Source organism: Hemibagrus wyckioides, linkage group LG19, assembly GCF_019097595.1.
Source record: "Hemibagrus wyckioides isolate EC202008001 linkage group LG19, SWU_Hwy_1.0, whole genome shotgun sequence".
In the NCBI taxonomy this organism is placed as follows: Eukaryota; Metazoa; Chordata; class Actinopteri; order Siluriformes; family Bagridae; genus Hemibagrus; species Hemibagrus wyckioides.
The window spans coordinates 9,941,858-9,960,837 of NC_080728.1; the positions used below are offsets into that span (position 1 = coordinate 9,941,858).

General features: G+C 37.0%; 1 protein-coding gene and 1 long non-coding RNA gene across 2 annotated transcripts; one reads left to right on the forward strand and one right to left on the reverse strand.

Annotated features, from left to right (window-relative positions):
- Positions 1-355: 355 nt before the first annotated feature.
- LOC131370441 (uncharacterized) lies at positions 356-3,060 on the forward strand. Its single transcript, XR_009207416.1, has 3 exons — positions 356-752; positions 1,201-1,300; positions 2,760-3,060. It is a non-coding gene; the product is annotated as an uncharacterized LOC131370441 (long non-coding RNA).
- Positions 3,061-7,570: 4,510 nt separating this feature from the next.
- il17rel (interleukin 17 receptor E-like) lies at positions 7,571-17,272 on the reverse strand. The gene is made up of 18 exons (XM_058416564.1): positions 16,618-17,272; positions 15,315-15,342; positions 14,825-14,968; positions 14,369-14,475; positions 14,084-14,198; positions 13,849-13,893; positions 13,603-13,742; positions 12,736-12,807; positions 12,591-12,645; positions 12,333-12,496; positions 12,172-12,216; positions 11,951-12,008; positions 11,058-11,200; positions 10,118-10,183; positions 9,978-10,035; positions 9,192-9,317; positions 8,623-8,685; positions 7,571-8,264 (listed from the first exon to the last, which is right to left on the reverse strand). The coding sequence occupies exons 1-18, from the start codon at positions 16,729-16,731 to the stop codon at positions 8,110-8,112; spliced, it is 1,698 nt and encodes a 565-aa protein (XP_058272547.1). The 5' UTR covers positions 16,732-17,272; the 3' UTR covers positions 7,571-8,109.
- Positions 17,273-18,980: the final 1,708 nt, after the last annotated feature.

The following is an 18,980-nucleotide window of genomic DNA, read 5'->3' on the forward strand; positions in this document are numbered from 1 at the left end:
CAAGAACCCTTCCTGGTCCCTTTACACATAGCAACCATCATCCCACTTGGTGGCCGATTACCAACCTTCCTGAATCATAGTCCCACACTGTCATTATGGTGATCATAGTCTGCTTCTCCAGGTCCCTCTGCCTGATTCCAATGCCTACTGCCTTTAAGACTTCCATGCTCATGTTGACACATGCTTTATTTCCCAGAATACACTGCAGTCTTCCACTAACTTCCACATCCATTGTCACTATCACATCACCAGACTTCTAATCATGCACTAATAATTCACTTTTCTCCAGTCACACCTGTCACTATATAAAGGACTCACAAACACATTGCCTGACTTACCAAGCTTGTCTCTTTTCTACCTGTTCTTGTCCTTGTTTAGTATCTGGTTCCGTGAGATCTGTCTTTGCCTAGTTTCTGCTGATCGCCTGAGTCACTGCCTGTTTTTGACCTGGACCTTTCTTCATATTTTGGATGGTACGGAAATTGTAAAGCAGCTCATCTCTTTTAACCAGAATGAACAAATGTGGACAGTGGATGAAATGAGCTGGCACTTAAGATGACATATCAGGATTAAAATCTGACTATTTTCTACCTGTTCTTATCCTTGTTTGGTGTCTGGTTCCATGAGGTCTGTCTTTGCCTAGTTTATGCTGATCTCCTGAGTCACAGCCTGTTTTTGACCTGGACCTTGCTTCATATTTTGGATGGTTTGTCTGACTGCTAGATCTAGAACAAAGTTTGCGGTTGTAAAAAGTAAGTCTACTGGTGGCAAATATTTATATTTAACAATTTATGTCTAAAATGTTTGAGAATATTAACAAAATAATATTAAATTACAAAATAATTCCATTATTCAGAAAGGTCTGATCTAAAAGAGAGGAATGTGTGTTATTTGGGAAAAAAATCTTGAAACAGGACAACAGAGCAATGTTGGAATTGTATTGAACATTGATTTAAAATGGGTTTAACCACTGAAACATTACAACACTGTCATTGACCTGCTAAAAATAAATGATATGCACATGATTTTGAGGTGGTTATTAAGGATATATTGTATCTGTCATGTCAGATAATAAAATTTATTTTATAACTTCATAATGGGATTCAGTGGCGGTTTACAGGAGTCTTGAGTGTGACAGCAGTATGAGTCTGACTGTGCTTTAATTTTGATCTAGTGACCCTAATTTATAATAATTAACAGATGGACTGATCATGCAGTGACACTGTCTGAAAAAAATCTGTCTCTCTCATCTATCTATCTCTTTCATCAACTACCAATCCCTCAATCAAGGAAAAATAAGGTATGTGACTATAAATTAGTCATTTCTTTCTGTGTAGATTAATATTCTAAGTTCTACCTATTTTTTTTTTCACATTTATTTAGTTATTTATTTATTTTCATTGGTTGATTGATTGATTGATTGATTGACTATTGATTGATTGTAGGCAGAGTAGCGGATTGTAAAGGTGCAATGACACACTACTGTGGTGTAAAATATGCACTGGGATCTTCCTCTTAAGTATTGTGTTTCACAGTACACTGGCATTTCCTGGAAATCTCATTATAATAATCATCTTTTACTGATATGCAGTGGATTCCCCAATACCCGACTGTGTAAACATACGGTGAAAATGAAAAGGCAATTATTTATTTTTAAGTGTAACAGTAACACACCCCATTCAGTCCTTTCCCTTGAATGTACATTCACTTCTTCAGCAGAGTGAGAACAGGTTTTTCAGGGAGACTATTGAGATAAGTAGACAAAAAATGATCTGCCTATACCTACTGCCTGTTTTCTGTTTCAAAATCTGTGACTTAATGGTAAAATAGGGGGTATATGCATCCATATAGAGGGGAAATGAACACTAAAACTTAAAACACTAAAACTAAAACTTACTGTAACCTAATTTATAAAACATCCTCTATGTGGTTACCATCTCTCTGTAAACACACGTGGAGTCATCTCTCCCAACTTCGGCTTCTAGTGTGGTAAGAGTGTCATGTTTGAAGTGCTTGCCAAGTTTCCTGTTAAGATACATATCAACCTTGCAGTCTGATCCAGTCATTAGAATGAGTTCATTGATGTCATAGGCGTTCTTAAAGGCTGTCTGAAAAAATGTAAACTACAGTAATAATAAAATATTTTGGAAGACATTTTTTTGTATGGAGTTCCCCGATGTATGGAGACATTTAGGACACCCTGTAGCCCAAGAAATAGGGCTTGGCAGGTTTGTGAAACTGTTTTGTAATGTGTATAAAAAATTCCCATTGTATGAAATTCCCATATCATCGAAATTGAAACGAAACCCTGGCACTGATTTGAATCCTGGAAACACCTTGAGATCATGCCCTCACCTTTAGTTATATAAGGCATTGTTGAGATAAAAATGATTTAATTACTTTCAAATAGATTTCACCAGGTTCATGAGTAAGTGTACTGTATGGGTATTGTAAGCATCAAGCTTTTTGACAGAGGTGACCTATGAGAACAATTAATTTGGAAGTGGCTTTGCTTATAAGCTAAATGTTACCATGCCTTGATACTGTTACAAACTGCTTTCTTTAAATGCTTCTGTTTCAATATCAATTGTTTCAACAGATCATTTGTTTGAAATTTCAAAATAGATAGATATAGTAGATATAGAAACAGTTTAAGCCAAAGGAAAACAGGTCAGCTGATTAAAAAATGTACTCATTTATTTATTGTTAAATATACTTCCAGTTACAAATGCACTCATTTTCCCACATTACTCTTTCAGTTTCCTCCCAAGATAACTCATCCACAGGATATTTGTCTTTCACATTCTGCTCAAGGTCTCTGCTGTACACCAGGACAATGCAACAGTTTGTGAGTCAATAATCTTTTTTCCTTATTGGTTATGTAATAACTGAACTTTGAACTACAATACCAAGCCTACGCTCCGCTCCACAAAGGTCATTTACTTTATTGGTTACGTAATAATAGAAATAACTTAAAGACCACACCTTACACTCCTCCCCTCCCACACTTACATTATCTACTGATTGATACAGTACCTGTTTCGATTACATTAACCCTTTTGGCACAAGGAAGAAAATTGTATAAGCATTCCCACAAGAAAGACAATCACTAATTTTCACTGTCCAGTCAGTGTAAGAATTGTTCAGACTTGATCATAAATGACTACAAACCTAGAGCTACAAATGCTTTAATTTTAGTTTAACTCTTTAACACAAAGTGTGCAAAAATCTAAAGGGATTTTAAATACTTTGCAAACACACTTTAACTGGTTATTGCTCCTAGGAGCCATACCCATTAATTTAAGGTGTACAGAGTTTCTGGACCATACCACAGTGTGTCACAAAAGTCTTCATAGATAGGAGACTATACATGCCAGCACTTCATCATCTGCAGTGGTGTAATGTAACAAAGTAAAATTACTTCATTACAGTACTTAAGTATTTTTTGAGAGTTTTTGTACTTTACTTGAGGTTTTATATTTCTGTCAACTTTTACTTTTACTTCACTACTTTTTTGAAACAAATTCTATAATACTTTTACTCCGATACATTTTCTGTTCTGCATTTTCGTTACTTACTACAAAAAAACCTGCATCCAAATTTGCGGTAAAGGAAGTTTGTGGTTAGTGATGACTTCAGGCTATGTCCACACATAGCTGGGTATTTTTAAATACAGAGATTTTTCAACTTCGTTGTTTTTTTTTTAATTCTGTCCACACAACCTACGTGTTAAAAATATCTTTGTCCACATGAAAATGCAAAACGCCTGTTAAGTGCTGTCAGGAGCATGCCTAGCCAATCAGAAGCCTAGACAAAACTTTATTACCGGGTTCCGGTAGTTTAACAACAATGGTGCGTCGCGTGAAAGCGATGCCCTTGACATGCGAAAATTTCATTGTAAAATGTAGAAGTCCAATCGGGTCTCGTCCAAAACTGCCATCGCTGTGTGCGTTGTCGGAGTTTTGTATGCAGCAGCAGTGAGCTTTGTATTACATTCCGGCCCTCTGTTCATGAAAGTAATGTGTCAGTAACTGCACGTGTATGTGCACGCATGTAAAAAGTCCAGTAAACAACATTAACACAGTCAGTAGTTTACATAAGTCTGCTATTGCACAAAATATCTTCATAAACAAAGCTCAGAAAATCAAGGGGACCGGCACACAGACAATGACGTCAGTTCATCAAAATCTCCATTTCCCCATCCAAACAACACCACAGAAAACGGTGAGTTTTGGAAAATCTTCACTTTGGCAGGAGTTTTCCAAAAGCTCCGTTTTCAACGACCTTAAACTGCATTAGCATGTGGACGAAAGGCCAAAACGTAGAGAAAAATCTCCCTTCTTAAAAATACCCGGGTACGTGTGGACATGGCCTTAGTTGTAAGTGCACATGTATGGAAACACTGATACTGTACACTTCATTACAATACAGTTCTAAAGGCCTCTTCTTTCTTTCAGGCAAGTCTTATTTTTTTGGTGGTGCACTTATTGAGAAGTTTAAGAAAGAAAGCAATACAGAATAAAATTCATAATTCTCCAAATTTTTAGTCTTGCTTTTTTATTAATTTACTTCTACTTTTACTTTCCATACTTGAATACATTCATAAAAATACTACTTTTAATACTTAAGTACAGTTTATTTCAGATACTTTAAGACTTTTACTCAAGTAGAAATATAATGGTTGACTTTAACTTTTACTTGAGTCATTTTCTAACAAAATACCTGTACTTTTACTCAAGTATGGCTTTTGGGTACTTTATACAACACTGATCATCTGTGCTTTCATCAGTGGATGTTGGTGGATGTTTGTGAACAGTTTCTTTTTTTTCCTAATGTTTGGCAATAGTGTATGATATGCTTGCCATATTTCCTGTAAAAGTCCATTGCAACCTTGCGACATCTTCTCATGTGAATGATTTCAATATGTTCTTCTTTTTCTTCTTTGACTTCTGGGATACCCTGTAGGATATACAAATGAAAGATTACTTCACAGCTCGCACAGAGACATCAGACAACAACTGCTGTTGTTTTTCTTGGCCAACTTTTTCAATGGTTTATCCTGTCTGGTTGTTAGTGTAACTGTTTTTCTTTCTTTTTTAGGACATTGTTGTGTTGCTCAATGCTTGTGCAATGGGTCTGATGGATTTTCCATCTTTTCTGAGCTTTAAAATGGTTTGATTTTCTCACATAGCTCTTTTTTCATGTTGATTTTAAGAGTACAAATACAAAACTAGTAACTGTTTAAACAATCAATCAAAGAGGGTACATATGGGTAACACGAAACTCACATTTTGCACCTTTGATCACCTGAAAAATGGGTCGGTTCAAACAAAAGGTGCCATGTTCTAAGTTGTTTAACACATCTAGATGTAAATATCAGAAAATGAAAACATGTTGATCTCACATTTATCTTTTGATCTTAAAACCAAATGTCTTCAGCGCATAGTAAAAACAAAAGAGTTGGCCTTGCCATCCCATTACATTCAGATGGCACTGTATATTGGGGAACTCTGTTACCCTGATATGGACACTATGTGTGTATGTGTTTATAGCAATTGCAATTTGAAAATAGGCATCCATTAGATGCATGAATATAAATTGTATGTATTGACTGCCCACATCTCATCTAGCATGTAGCTTATAGAAGGTTAAAAAAGTAAGTTTATCCTGTGGACCCTGTGCTCACTAACCACTAGTCTGTTTTATAATGCTCCTTGCTCTAGTTACAGTGGGGAAAATCATCCCACTGTCAGCTAAGGATTTTAACTGATGCTGAAACGGTGTTGGGATCTCCTTGCAGTTTCTGTACGCCATGCTTTAGACGCTTAGACACACCTTGGTTTGTCCTAAATCCACTTTTGTGTTTTCTTTGTTGCCATGGTAGTGCCTATGTAGCTGTCACTGGAACCTGCCTTTCATTCACTGTTTCTCCCTTTGAAACTCAACTCTGCTGAGAAAAATGTGTCCCCACAGATGAAAGTACGTCACAACTTTATGATGTCAGACAGAAGCAGGTGATCGTTTACCCTTCCTGGTTCAAATGACAACTACCAACAATGGCATCTGATCCAGTCAAACTTGTATCCTCATCTGTGTTAACAACCTGCATGATTCACCACACCCTGTTGCCTGATTCCCATACCTTAAAATACTTAAAGTCAGATCTCTGACCTCATTGCATCTCTTTCTGAAGTCATTATTTCCTTAAGTGCTAGTAGTAAGTGTGCCACTGATTAGTAATACAACTTACACTCACTTATGTTTTATGTGCTTCATAAACCAACAAGTGGACATCAGGTTCAGTGAATGAGGGGAGGCCACTAATAACAGATCAGGGGACATGTCTGCATGTAAGGGGTTGTACTAGGCGCCATCAACCTTGTGTTGTTATAACAGCCCTTGTATTTTGTCTCAGCTCTGCTAATCTGTGTTCCAATGCAGTACAATATTCCTCCTTGTAACTGCTCAACAAAGTCTTCTGCTCACTTTTTTTTTTTCTGCCACCCAAACAGTACAAAAGAGCTTATCTTTTTCCTCCTAGCAGGCTCAGCAGCCATATTGTCTTTTTACTTCACTTCTCACTGTACCAGAGGAAGGTGATGAATGAACATCAGTATCTTCTAATTGATGGAGATTGTCACGGGGTAATATATTGTGTCTATGCACAAGAGTGACTCAAATGTGATAACATTAGTAAATATAACAGCTTCTATCTGCATGATTTTCATCTTCTGTTAGGTCACAAGGTTAAACTGCAAATTAAACCCCTTTTTCTTTCCCATTGCCACTGGCACTGAGAGATTGTATCAGTTGTACTGACATCTGTATGGTGATAATAAAATACTGGGTTTGAGGGATTAGGATCTGGAGGTAAACTTTGGTTTCCACTGCTTTGGTAGTCTTCACAGTTTTGAAGTTGAAAGTTGTTTGCATTGGGGTTAATGAACACTTTATTCTTTCACTAATGTTCATTCAAGAGACACATAATGTATAGAGATTCGAAGTTCAAATTAAGATACATGGCCAGGAGAACAAGAGAGTAACCCTGGCCACACTTTCATTGAGGGAGTGATGGCATAATCTCTCTACCACTGAATCACAAGACACTAGCCAGTCTTCTGCTGTTGTATCTTTAAGGTTTGCTGTGTTGTGCCTTCCGAGATGCTTTTCTGCTCACTGCAGTTGTAAAGAGTAATAATTTCGATGACCATATCCTTTCTGTCAGCCTAAACAAGTCTGGCAATTCTCATCAAGAAGCCATTTCTATCTGCAGAACAGCCTCTCATTAGATGTTTTTTGTTTTTTGCACCAATTTGTGTGGAACACAATCCCTGCTCTGTGTGAAGATCAGCAGTTGTGAAAATTTCAACCAGGGTACCAACAAACATGCCAAAAAAGTCATTTCAGTCACCAGCTGAATGTAGGTGTGTAAAGGGTTAATATGGCTAGTAAAACAAAAACAGACATGTACATGTAACTTTCTGTTTCAATCACTAAGGGTTTTGTCTGTGAATCCTGTCCAAGGGGGAAATAATCCCACTCTCAGATTAAATAATTGTGCTCTCAACAGTTGGCAGTTACCATGTGGAGCACTTTATTGATAGCTTCCTCATACAAAAATGGCAGTGTTAAGAGATTTAAACATGACCTATAGCACAACCATAGGATAACAACAACATTCAACAGAAACAATAAAAAAATAAGTCTATCTTACAAGTATATAAACCACATATCACATAAATAAATGTATTTTGCTTTGTAACACAAAAGCAGAAATATACGCAACAGTCTTGTGATGGATGATGTCATATTTGTTTGTTGAAGTCTGTTCATTTTACAGAAGATCATTAATATGCTCTGTTCTATCATGGTATAATTCACTCTTATTAAATTGCATATCAAAAGAGAAATAAGTGCAAAATGGTCATTCAGTATAACAGTCCACATCAAAATACATAAACAATAACAATTAACATACAAATAAATCTCTGTGGGATGTTTTCATGAATATTTCCTTTTCAAGGTTTTTTTTTCCATTTTCACAATACAGGAACATGAAATGCAAAGCAAAATGAACACAGAACATTCAATCTTGAGCCATCTTTAGAGCTACACTTCTATGTGGTTTGTGAAGTCATTCAGTAGATTGGACCTCTCAGAGTCTTGTATCTCAGATCTTTCTGAGATATTTCCATCAGCAAGTACTGTTGTGGACATCAGCTCAGTTTTTGAGTTCACCTCCTCAGCCATTGTTGAGAATAAGGCTGAAATGCAAATGATATGATGATATGCTTTAGAGATGTCTATGGGTCAGACATGATTTGGTTTCCAGTTTTAATCTGCTTACATATTCAGTCAGCTGTAAATAAAAATTGCTAACTGCTTGTGGTAGGTTTTACCCAATCACTTATGCTCACATGATGATGATAGCAAACAAACTAATTTACAATAAATTCATTACTTTCCCATTTGTACTTAGTGCTAAGTGGTTCTTAAGTGGCTCTGTACTTCATAACACAATCATTATCTAAAGGAATTTATTAGGAACTCTTTGTGAGCTATATTTGTTGAATAAACCTTGACTCAGGTACACTAGATGTACAGTGTAATGCAGACTCTCACCTGTGTGCGGTCCTTGGAAATGAGCAATGACCCGAGTCTTTATTGTCCTTTTGATTTGGTAACCTGAAACCAATTTAACATGAGCATGATGTTAGTTTGAGATAACAGAGTATAATTTTTTATTTAATTTCTGTCTTGGGTAGTCAAGGTATGTGTTCCAAATGAGAGAAACTATAAAAGTCTCACATACTATACGAGGTCTGTATATTTCTATAGACATGCTTTTGTGTTCTGTAGTATATTTAGAAAATACTGGAGGAGAAAATGGAGTAGTATTGACACAGTGACTGACTCATTTCCTAATAAATTTTTGATGGGATGTTGTGTAAGCTTTTAAATTAGCTTCTATTATCTTGTTAATCAGATAATAGATAATATAAGGTTAATCATTCAGCAACCTACAGGATTGTAATATTACAGCAAAACAACATTTATGGTACAGCCTAATGAAATTGATACCGACCAAAAAATTCACATATTGACGACATGTTGACCATGTCCACATTTACACAACAGTGCTTTTGTCTTTGCATTGCTGTATCACACAAAAATAGACATATCCAACCCACCAAGCATCGCAATGGTCATCACTGCCGCAGCAACGGCTACAGCTGTGGTCAGTGTCATTGCCGGCACAATGAAGTACATCATCTGCCATTTACTGTCACGGTCCTTGGGCTTTGAGGAAAAAAGGGCTGTAGGGAGAAAAGAGAAATACATGTTAAGTTAATGTGCATACACTTCTCAACAACTTTTTGCATATTTTAGGAAGGAAGTGAATCTAACAAAAAGACTGTTTATGTGCTTTTTGTTTGAGGTCATGTGGAGGAAGGAGCTGTAACATGTTTGGAGGGCTCTTTTATAAGGCATTGGACACAAGCCAAGGTGATCTCACATGTTGTCAAGGTATGCTAGGACTTGTTTAGTAATTGAATACTATTTTCCACTCCCAATTTGCAGATAAAAGTTATAAATTCACCGGGCTGTCTTTTCAGGACAAAAAAGATATCAGTATAAGGTGTCATTATTGGCAACAACATTATTTACTACTAATAAATGTCTTAAGATGGCGACACGATGACGCGACAGGGTGTGTTGCCGCCTGTAGAGTTTGTCAAGTTCTGCATTGGCTTTGTCCAGGTGCTCCACTTTTCTCCCACCTCCCAAAACATGCTGGTAAGTGGATTGTGTAAGCTAAATAGCCCCTATGTGTGAATGATGATGTAAACGTCTGTGGAAATATGCAGTTATGCTGAGGCGGATTTATTTCTAACCCCAACTACTAATACTAATAATAATAATAATAATAATAATAATAATAATAATTGAAAAGGTAAACAAATCTCAAAACTTACAACATGCAGGCTGGCAATACAGTGTAGTGACTCCATATTTTACATCCACACGCTTTGCCTGAGAGAAAATAATGTTTAAATTAGTGCCAAAGTATTAGTATTAAGTATTTTCGGGCACTCTGAAACTTCAGCTTATTTACCTTGATGCAAAGACCTGATGTACAAAGATCCAAAGCCAGATTTGGTTGCACATGTTTAAATTTCTCCTGAAAAAGCAGAAAATTCAATTCATTGAACATTCAGAAACAAGAAACACTCAACTTAAAACGCACACAAACACACACATCTATTCCTATATGTTTGTACTTATATCTTGAATAGATCACTGCACCACTTCAGAAGCTTCACAATGTTGTTTTTAAAGATGTTTTACATGATAATAAAGGGATGGGATCCTTGACATTCATGCTTGATGACTCACTGCCTCGTGTATTTGTGAATGGTGCTAGAGTTAATGTCTCTCTGCAAGTGAAAATTGGAAATGTTCGATAGAGGTCATGTTTTTAAGTCATAACTTTTCCTAGTCGAAAATCTCACAATGCTCTCATGTTGAGAGCAATGTTGTGTAAACACATTGTTGTTTTGCTAAAAGGAATTTCTTATCTATCATTTTGACACAAAAATCATACATTTATAATACTTTCACAATTCTGTGTTCAGGGTATTGTGAATTATTTTACACATTGTGTTGCTTAGCAGCTGTAATAAAAAAAAAATGTATACTATTTTTATACTCTTATAGAGTATTGCCTTATAACACTTGCTGTACCTTTGCTGACATTGTTAATCAACCAGTATCTGTCTCACTGAAATGAACTTTGGATTGTCAGAATGTTTGAAAGTAAAGTTTATGTATACAGTTTACTACAAAACTCTTTTGTGTTGGAAAAGAAAAACACCGTCTCTAGCCCATTTAGATCCAAGACCTTTGTTGTATTTCATCCATTTTCTCCCACAGACACAGTAAGGCCCAGATGCGGTATCTTTGCAAACCATATTTAAAATAGTGGTAGCTGATATTTTTGCTGTAGAGCTCATTAAAGATGAACAGGCCACTACCTCTGACTGATTTCAACTCACCACATCAACTAAGATGGTTTGTGTGTCCTCACACTCAGACACCCCAGTGTTGGAACATACACTCAAAGAAAGGCTTGTTTTCACCCGGGAAGTCACAAGCACCTGTGGCATGTCCTCTTCATTAGAAACCTTTACATCCCAGGCTAAAAAGACAGAATAAAAAGTAAAAGTGTATTTAGTTACACAACATGTTGAACAAGTGAACTTCTAACAAACCTTTTAATATATAAATGTTAATATAACATTTGGCCAAAGGAATAATTTAGCCAAAACCCAGGATGTACAGAATTTTCACATAACCATTGTAAGTGAATAATGTCGCTACATCATCCAAGACATCCACCATTTATTTCACTATCTTATTGAATTATTATGTTTTAAAAAGTCAAACCTATGAAGCTAATGCAGCTCATACATCCATACAAAGCTTGAAGGCTTAACCATTACAGTGGAAATAATAATAAAGGTCCAGTAAATTTTGAGATTGTACTGGCCATATAGCTATACATAAATGAACATTAACTTATTTGTGTGATTATGTATCTTAATGGATTTACTGGCAGATTTTGTCGTGAGAATGATTTTAGGCAAACATCTAGTGGATTTTGATATAATATCATCTTCCAGTCTGAGTTATGAAGGACACTTCATACTGTTCCAGAAAGACTGTTTGTTATCTGCTATCTAAAAATCAGAGCAGGAAAACTGTTTTTTTAGGAAAACTCTAGGAAATGATGCAATTCAAGAAACCATTGTTTTTCAAGTTATTTAAGAGCCAAAAAAAAAAAACACGCAGGCCGCATCATGAACTCACTTTCAGTGAAAGATGGAGGTTTGATGACATTGAGACTTGCATGCACAAGTTAGTATATTATTAAGTGGAAGTTAATTACCTGGGAAATTTCCATCTGAAAATGGACACTTTATCCATGCACCGCTCTCTGTGATGAACTAAAAAGGCAAAATACATCAAAGAAAACACTGTCTGAGAGTTGAATGGAAGCATCAATTTCACACAGTAGAGGAGTGCCTACAATAAAATTAAAGCACGAGGACACACAGAGACATCAACAGTGTCTGATCAAAGGCATTTAGGTTAAACAAAAATATTTACCTTCATGCAAAGCTTGGGATGTGGATCCACTGTTGAATATGACACCTGAGAAAGGTGTGGTTGCATAAGTCATTTCTGGAATTCTTTTGTTTATGTTCCTTGTATATATACACTTTTTCAAAAGCTTTAATGTTTTCATTTCTTTGTATGCAGTAGCTTACCATTCCTTTGACATATCTCTGTGAAGAATTGGCGAGGTCTTGGCACAGACCTTGGTCTTGCATCTCACACAGTGAAATGACAGCATTAACTTGGCATGAAGCTTCCCATGACAGCGTTTCCTCCACAGGGTCAAAGGTTATCCCAGACCAGAGTTCCTCAACACCTGACAAGAAACATTTCTATCGGTTGCTTGTCCATCATTATGCGAAAAGAACCTTTACCTGTTCTGCTTATTTATGAATAAACGTCATACTTACGGTTTTTGAAAGGGCAGACTTGAATTCGGGAAGCATCAGCCATGGCAGACCAGCCCTGTGACAAAATAGCACAGTGATTTCTATCACTGCTTTTAAAAGAGCAACTATGACATACCTAAAAGGTACAGATCTAATCAGTTGTTACCTCAATGCACAAGCAGGGCACTGGTCTGGAGTACTTCAGGGTTACATTTTTCACTGGATTCTCCTTTTTTAACTGTAACAGGAAACAGGATTGATTGAAAACATATTATGTGTGCAAAGTTTTTGTCCTACTTTATCTTCCTAGCAAAGATGGTAAATCATAAACAAGTTGGCATGTCTTTATTGCCATCATGACAAAAGAATCAAGCTCATCATGCCAACACCCTGTGTGCCTCCATTATGCACTTAAATCTTATTCATGGTGCAGCTGTAAGTGTAATAACTGTAAATCTAGGTTCTTGACCTATTTTTAATCTTTCCACTAGTCCAGTCAACCTCTAGTCTATAATATATGTTTAAAACTAATAAATACTCTAGCATGGTGATTTAACCGTAAATGTATAACTTAAAATTTCTATCATCAGCATTCATGAATTAACAGTAGGTTCACATATCAATCCGAGGCCACTACATTGTATACTATCATATTGCATTATATTGCAGCAGATTCAATGATATCAAATATCAGATCATTGCCTCATGAGATGAAATTTTATAATATTGTGTGGAAGCCTGCTTTTTCATTCCTAATATTTACAAGTAGGAGCTTTGTAAAACTTTTACAATTATTTTTTTAAATAAAAGTTACTTGTACTAGTCAATAATTTACATTTTCATCTATGGCATTTGGCAGACAGCCTTCTCCAAAGTGACTTACATTCTCATTTATACAGCTGAGCAATAAAGGTTTAAAGGGCCTTGCTTACTATTAAGCCATAGGCACCTACATCTGCTAACTGCTGTTTACAGTTACTGTTTTATAAGAGCTTTGCAGCAAGTGTATAGAAATGTTAGAAAAGCAATTCACCAGTACGTGAGCTCCAGTGCCGGTGCAGATGTAATTCTTGTGGCAGAGTCTAACATGGTAATCCCTGTCCTCCAGCATGTCTGACACACTTATATGCAACTCTTTCCTCTCCGAATCCACCTCATAGTTAATCTTGCCGGCTGTGAGAAAGACCCAGATTTTCCATGAGACCAGAGATACATCTTTTTACAAGGGTATAAATTCTTGAGATGGATATAAAACTTTAGATAGTAATCTCAAACTTACTGGTGCACTCTGGGATGTTTCCTTGTAGATCTTTGTTGCTGCAGTCTGACAGAAGAAATGGAAAAAAAAAAAAAAAAGTTTAACCTTGTGTTTGGACGGGTTAGCAATCAACTAATAAGTAAAACATCCAGTGTGTTGCTAAATTTGGCATCATGACATTTCATTTAACAAAAAGGAAATTCTTGGTCTTTTGTATTACTACTAATGTAACATTACACCACACCCCGCCCCATACCTGGAACCTGGTATGATCTGGAATAAGACACATCACAGAATTGGGGCCAGGTTTGGAGGGTTAAGTGAACATCTTGGCCTATGCCTACTTCCAGGCAATCGTCCTGAATGTTCACCTGCGATAGAAAGTCACACAAAACCAGTTAGTCATCCATTCTTTAAAGTCTCTAAACAAGGACTGCTAAATCTGCAATATCTGGCACAGAATGAATTAAACAGACTGGCATGAACTTGCACATGAAATCCAATTTGCTGCAATCCATCCTTGAAGTGCAGACAACAGTACCTGATTGCCCACCACTTTTTCTTTTTGTGTGCGAGAGAAGGTCACGATCCTGCAGTGTTCCATCATTGCTGCACTGATTGTGCACATGTAGACGCCGTGGACGTGCTCTGGAAGATAGGAAGCGGTTTGCCGTCACTGATTCAAACCAGTTTTTTTAATCATGAAAGAGACCATCAGAAATGCTGTGTTGTGAAGATAGATGACAATGACTACACTAGATTCTTTGAAGATTAGCGGGGACATCCCGATAATCACAGTAACTTGAATGTGCCTGGCATGAGTCATTGTGCACAGTAGGACCATGACTCATAATGCATCAGGAAACAGAACTGCTGTATGTAACCTCCTACACCACAATGACAAGTGCTAAATTAACTTCCACAGTTTAATCTTAAACTAACTCATTTAACTTGCAAATAAAACACAAAGTCATTGTTCCGAGAAGTTTAGACCTACTGTTTAACTGTAGATGAGTGCTAACTCGGAGGTAAAGAGAGCACTGTCGAGCCCCTTCACACCTCATCACTGTGGAGATGCTTGTGTTCCTGAACACGTCTCTGGTCATGCCATTCGGACGTTTCCTGCATTGCTCAAATGACACTGTAAAGCACAGTTCCCGTCAAGTACATGCCAATTAAGTGAGGGTTTCTTAGTTTTCAGTAGCATGCAATATGATAGCTGCAATATTTCTGTGTATAATAATGTTTCATTATATTATCTTCAAAAGCAATGGCTCAATGGTAATTCTAAACACTGGTGAAAAGTGCCAAACCAAAACATACCTGTCATAGCAAGCATCAGTCATTCAACAAGATAAGAGTTTTTTAACCGTTTTATGTCTAGGGCCCACCCACATCACTATTATTTGTTAGATCCTATGTGACACAAACTACACAGAAGTGTATGATGCAAAAATAAAACAACAATGCAACAAAACGGTACTTACAGTGCGGCTTCAACTTGCAACGGAGTCCCTATAAATAAAAAAACAACCAAAATACAGTTGAGCGTCATGCTATCTGATACACAGTGTTCCCAAATGATACACAGAGGTGCAGTAATACTGATTAGATTTAGTCACAATAGTCCTGGCAAGAGGAAGCAGCTGAGACAGTAGGGGTTTGCCCAAAGTGCTTTGCACAGGCCAACATCCTGGTTGTTCACACCTCACATGAAGTTACGGCTATATTTATGCATCCTCAACTATAAAGTCCTTACTGGATATTTGTAATGTGACTGGAACTTTGGCTGTATGATTCCTTAATGTGAATGCCAGTAACTTTAAATACAAATGCTGCTTGAATGCTGTATTTCTTTAAAAAACATTGACAAGTAAAGACAAATGACATAAGCATGAGTCAGAGCTTCTCTTTAAATAGACGTGTAGAACTAGAAAAAAAAAAAGTGTAGTTCTTCCGCAAAATTGTGAACATTTACTATGGTGGGAAACTAGGACCGAAAATGGAAGAGGAAAATCACATCACACTTTCATATTGTGTGTGTGCGTGTGTGTGCGTGTGTGTGTGTGTGTGTGTGCGTGTGTGTGTGTGTGTGTGTGTGCGTGTGCGTGTGTGTGTGTGTGTGTGTGTGTGCGTGTGTGTGTGTGTGTGTGTGCTGTGATAGATATGTCTAACCTATAACATGATGAAGTAATTGATTAAAAACAATCTTACTTAAGCTAATTTAAATGAGTGGTTTATTTAAATAACACACACCAGCAAAATAGTTGCTAGAAAAATATTGCCTGGAGCTCTTTATTAAAGTTTAGTTATTAAGGGGAAATTGTAGAGATGACATGTCTACATGCCTGTTATAATTAAAAGATCCATTTAGGCTTGAATTCCATAAAAGGATTTGAGTTCAGAGTAATTTCCAACAGATTTCCATTACAATAAATTCTGCTTTTATTGGGAACTTATATAGTCATCATAGTTAATGAACAATGTATTCCGATTGATCTTGCCTTTTAATTGCATACCCAAGTTTGATTGGACCACTATAGTGGCAATTACATAAAACATTCTAAAGAGAGGTCAGATTTTTTCCCCCCTATTCAGTGTTAGGTCTTTTTCAAATCATTTAACAATGATAAATATATGCAACAACTATAAGAATATGAAGTAAAACATTAGACCTTTGACATGAAAGACTCTATGACCCACATCAATAGAACTTGATAGAGCTCATCTCATACAATCACACATTGGTATTTAGCCAGAATATTGTGTAAATGATTTTTAAAGAAATACCTGCGAGCAACGGGATTCACATTGCTCAATCCTCTTTATCCGTTCTCCCTGTAGTCTGGAAGTGCAGAAAGCCAGCAATAACAGCAGCAGTGGCAGTAACACACTCTTCATCATTAATCAGACTTAAGACTGGAGCTGGTTGAGGGGTAAATAGGTTGAAGGTGCTGAAGGAAGAGAACCCAAATGGTGGACCAAGGGCAGGTTAAGCCTGTTTGTACAGTCTGCTGTTTTGATCTGTGTTTCCTTCTAAGGCTTTATGGCCATTTCATTTAAAAGTGAAGGTGATGAGCTCTGATTATATAGCCATGGGAGGGTGGGACTTTCTCTCTCTCTCTCTCTCTCTCTCTCTCTCTCTCTATCTATCTCTCTCTCTTTCTTTCTCTCTCTCTCTCTCTCTCTCTCTCTCACACACACACACACACATACACTCTTTCCTCTATTTACACTTAGTCTACTCTGTTCACATATTTTCTCTAAGCACTTATGTTCTCTTCCTTCCCTCTTAGCAATATATCTTTCCGTAAAGCACCTCTACAGAAATCTCTTTCTCTCTGTCTCTTTCCTTTAGCCATATACACAATATACAACTCTTTCTCTCTCTGTTTTTACCCTTCTCCCTCCTGTATTTATACACACATTCTCCTTCACACTGTACACGCCCACACATGTTAAACCATCCATACACTTTCAATTTCTACCTCTTCCTCAGTCTTCTTCTCACACTTTCCATTACTCCCTGTCCCCTGTTTCTTCCTTTTATAGAGCTGGCTATAACTAATAAGCGAGGTAATCAACCACTAGAGGGCCCAATTGTAGTGAGAGGAAACAGACATGCATTTACTAGGGTGTAGGAATAAACATTCTAATAATGTCATACTACTGACACAAATTCATCCAAAGAACTCAAAAAATGTTTTGTGTTGCTTATCGTGTCTGTTCAAACAAGCATTTAAAAAGTTAAACTTGCAGATTTCCATCTAGTTTAATATCTTTGTTGTTCAGCCTAAGATATAACTATGTGTTAGGATGAAATATATGGAGAAAAGGGGGAAACAGACTGGAAGAAGCTCAAGCCAGGCATAACGTGTTGGTACTGATTAACTGATCAGCCTCTGAATTACTGTATTTTTATATCCTTCAGAACTGCTGTTAATGTGTTAATGCTGATTGTAAATGTTAAAAGGAATTAAAGGTGAACATTTTATGGCATTTGGTGCATGTGCACAAGGAAGTGATACAGCTACTGAAACTGCTGCTGAGGTTAGTTAGCTGTACAGTGAAGTGTTTTTTTCCGTACATGTTTTTTATTGTCCTGTGTTTTGAGATACACCTACATTTCATTTTCAGCATGTTTGTAGATAAATTGTGTAGATAAACTGTTACATATGCCTTGTATTCCCCCAGACATCATGAGGGTTGCAAGCATTTGCACAAAACTGTGCTGTAGCTAGATTAATGGTATTCATGCATTTGTATAGTTTAATCTGTGGCATTCTATGGTGCATTGGTGGCTCAGTGGTAGGTTTCTTGCCTACCATGTGGAAGGCCAGGGTTTGATTCCCAGCCAATGCCCAAACCGGTGCAGTGCTGGTCGCAAGCCCGGATAAAATAAGAGGGTTGTGTCTGGAAGGGCATCCAGCATCTAACCTGTGCCAAGGTGTTGTGCGGCCCAGTTGGTCTGCTGCGGCAACCCCCCACACACAGGGAGCACCCGAAAGATCAACAACAAATCTACGGAGTTCTATATTAACATAAAGAAACTCTTTGATAAACCACAGCCAGTATCGCATCACTGATCGTTCTTCTTATCTGAAATTCTCTTTATCATCTTCTTTTGCCTGCAATAAGATTGAAAACACTGATGTTTGCTGGAAAAGTCAGAAATGCGCCAGCCACCTCCCACCAGAAGGTGCTTATCAATCTTGCTTTGCAAAACATTTCTTACAATTCTCCATCATGGTTTAACTGCAGCCACTGTTGCTCAAAGACACAAGGAACCTGCAGCAAGACTTCTCCCTGTCCTGTCCCCCAGATGATGAAATAAACTTCTGAGTCACTGGATGTCTTCAAATGATCTGCGTTCTTCCCAAAGAACGCATATAACAAATACAAAAACAAAATGTAAAATAAATACTGTTTTGTGTTGCTACTGACTCCACTATAACAGTGTTTTATAACAGTCTAGCATTAGGATAAGTTTTGTATGGACTACTACAAAGCACTTTTAAATTGCTCTTGATAATGGGGACGATGATCCCCCTGTAAATGTAAACCTAGTTCAATCGAATGCTTTGTGAAAATATACACCTTTGATGTACAGAAGGGATCTGGTTCCAGTGCATGTGAATGTTAGTGCACGTGCC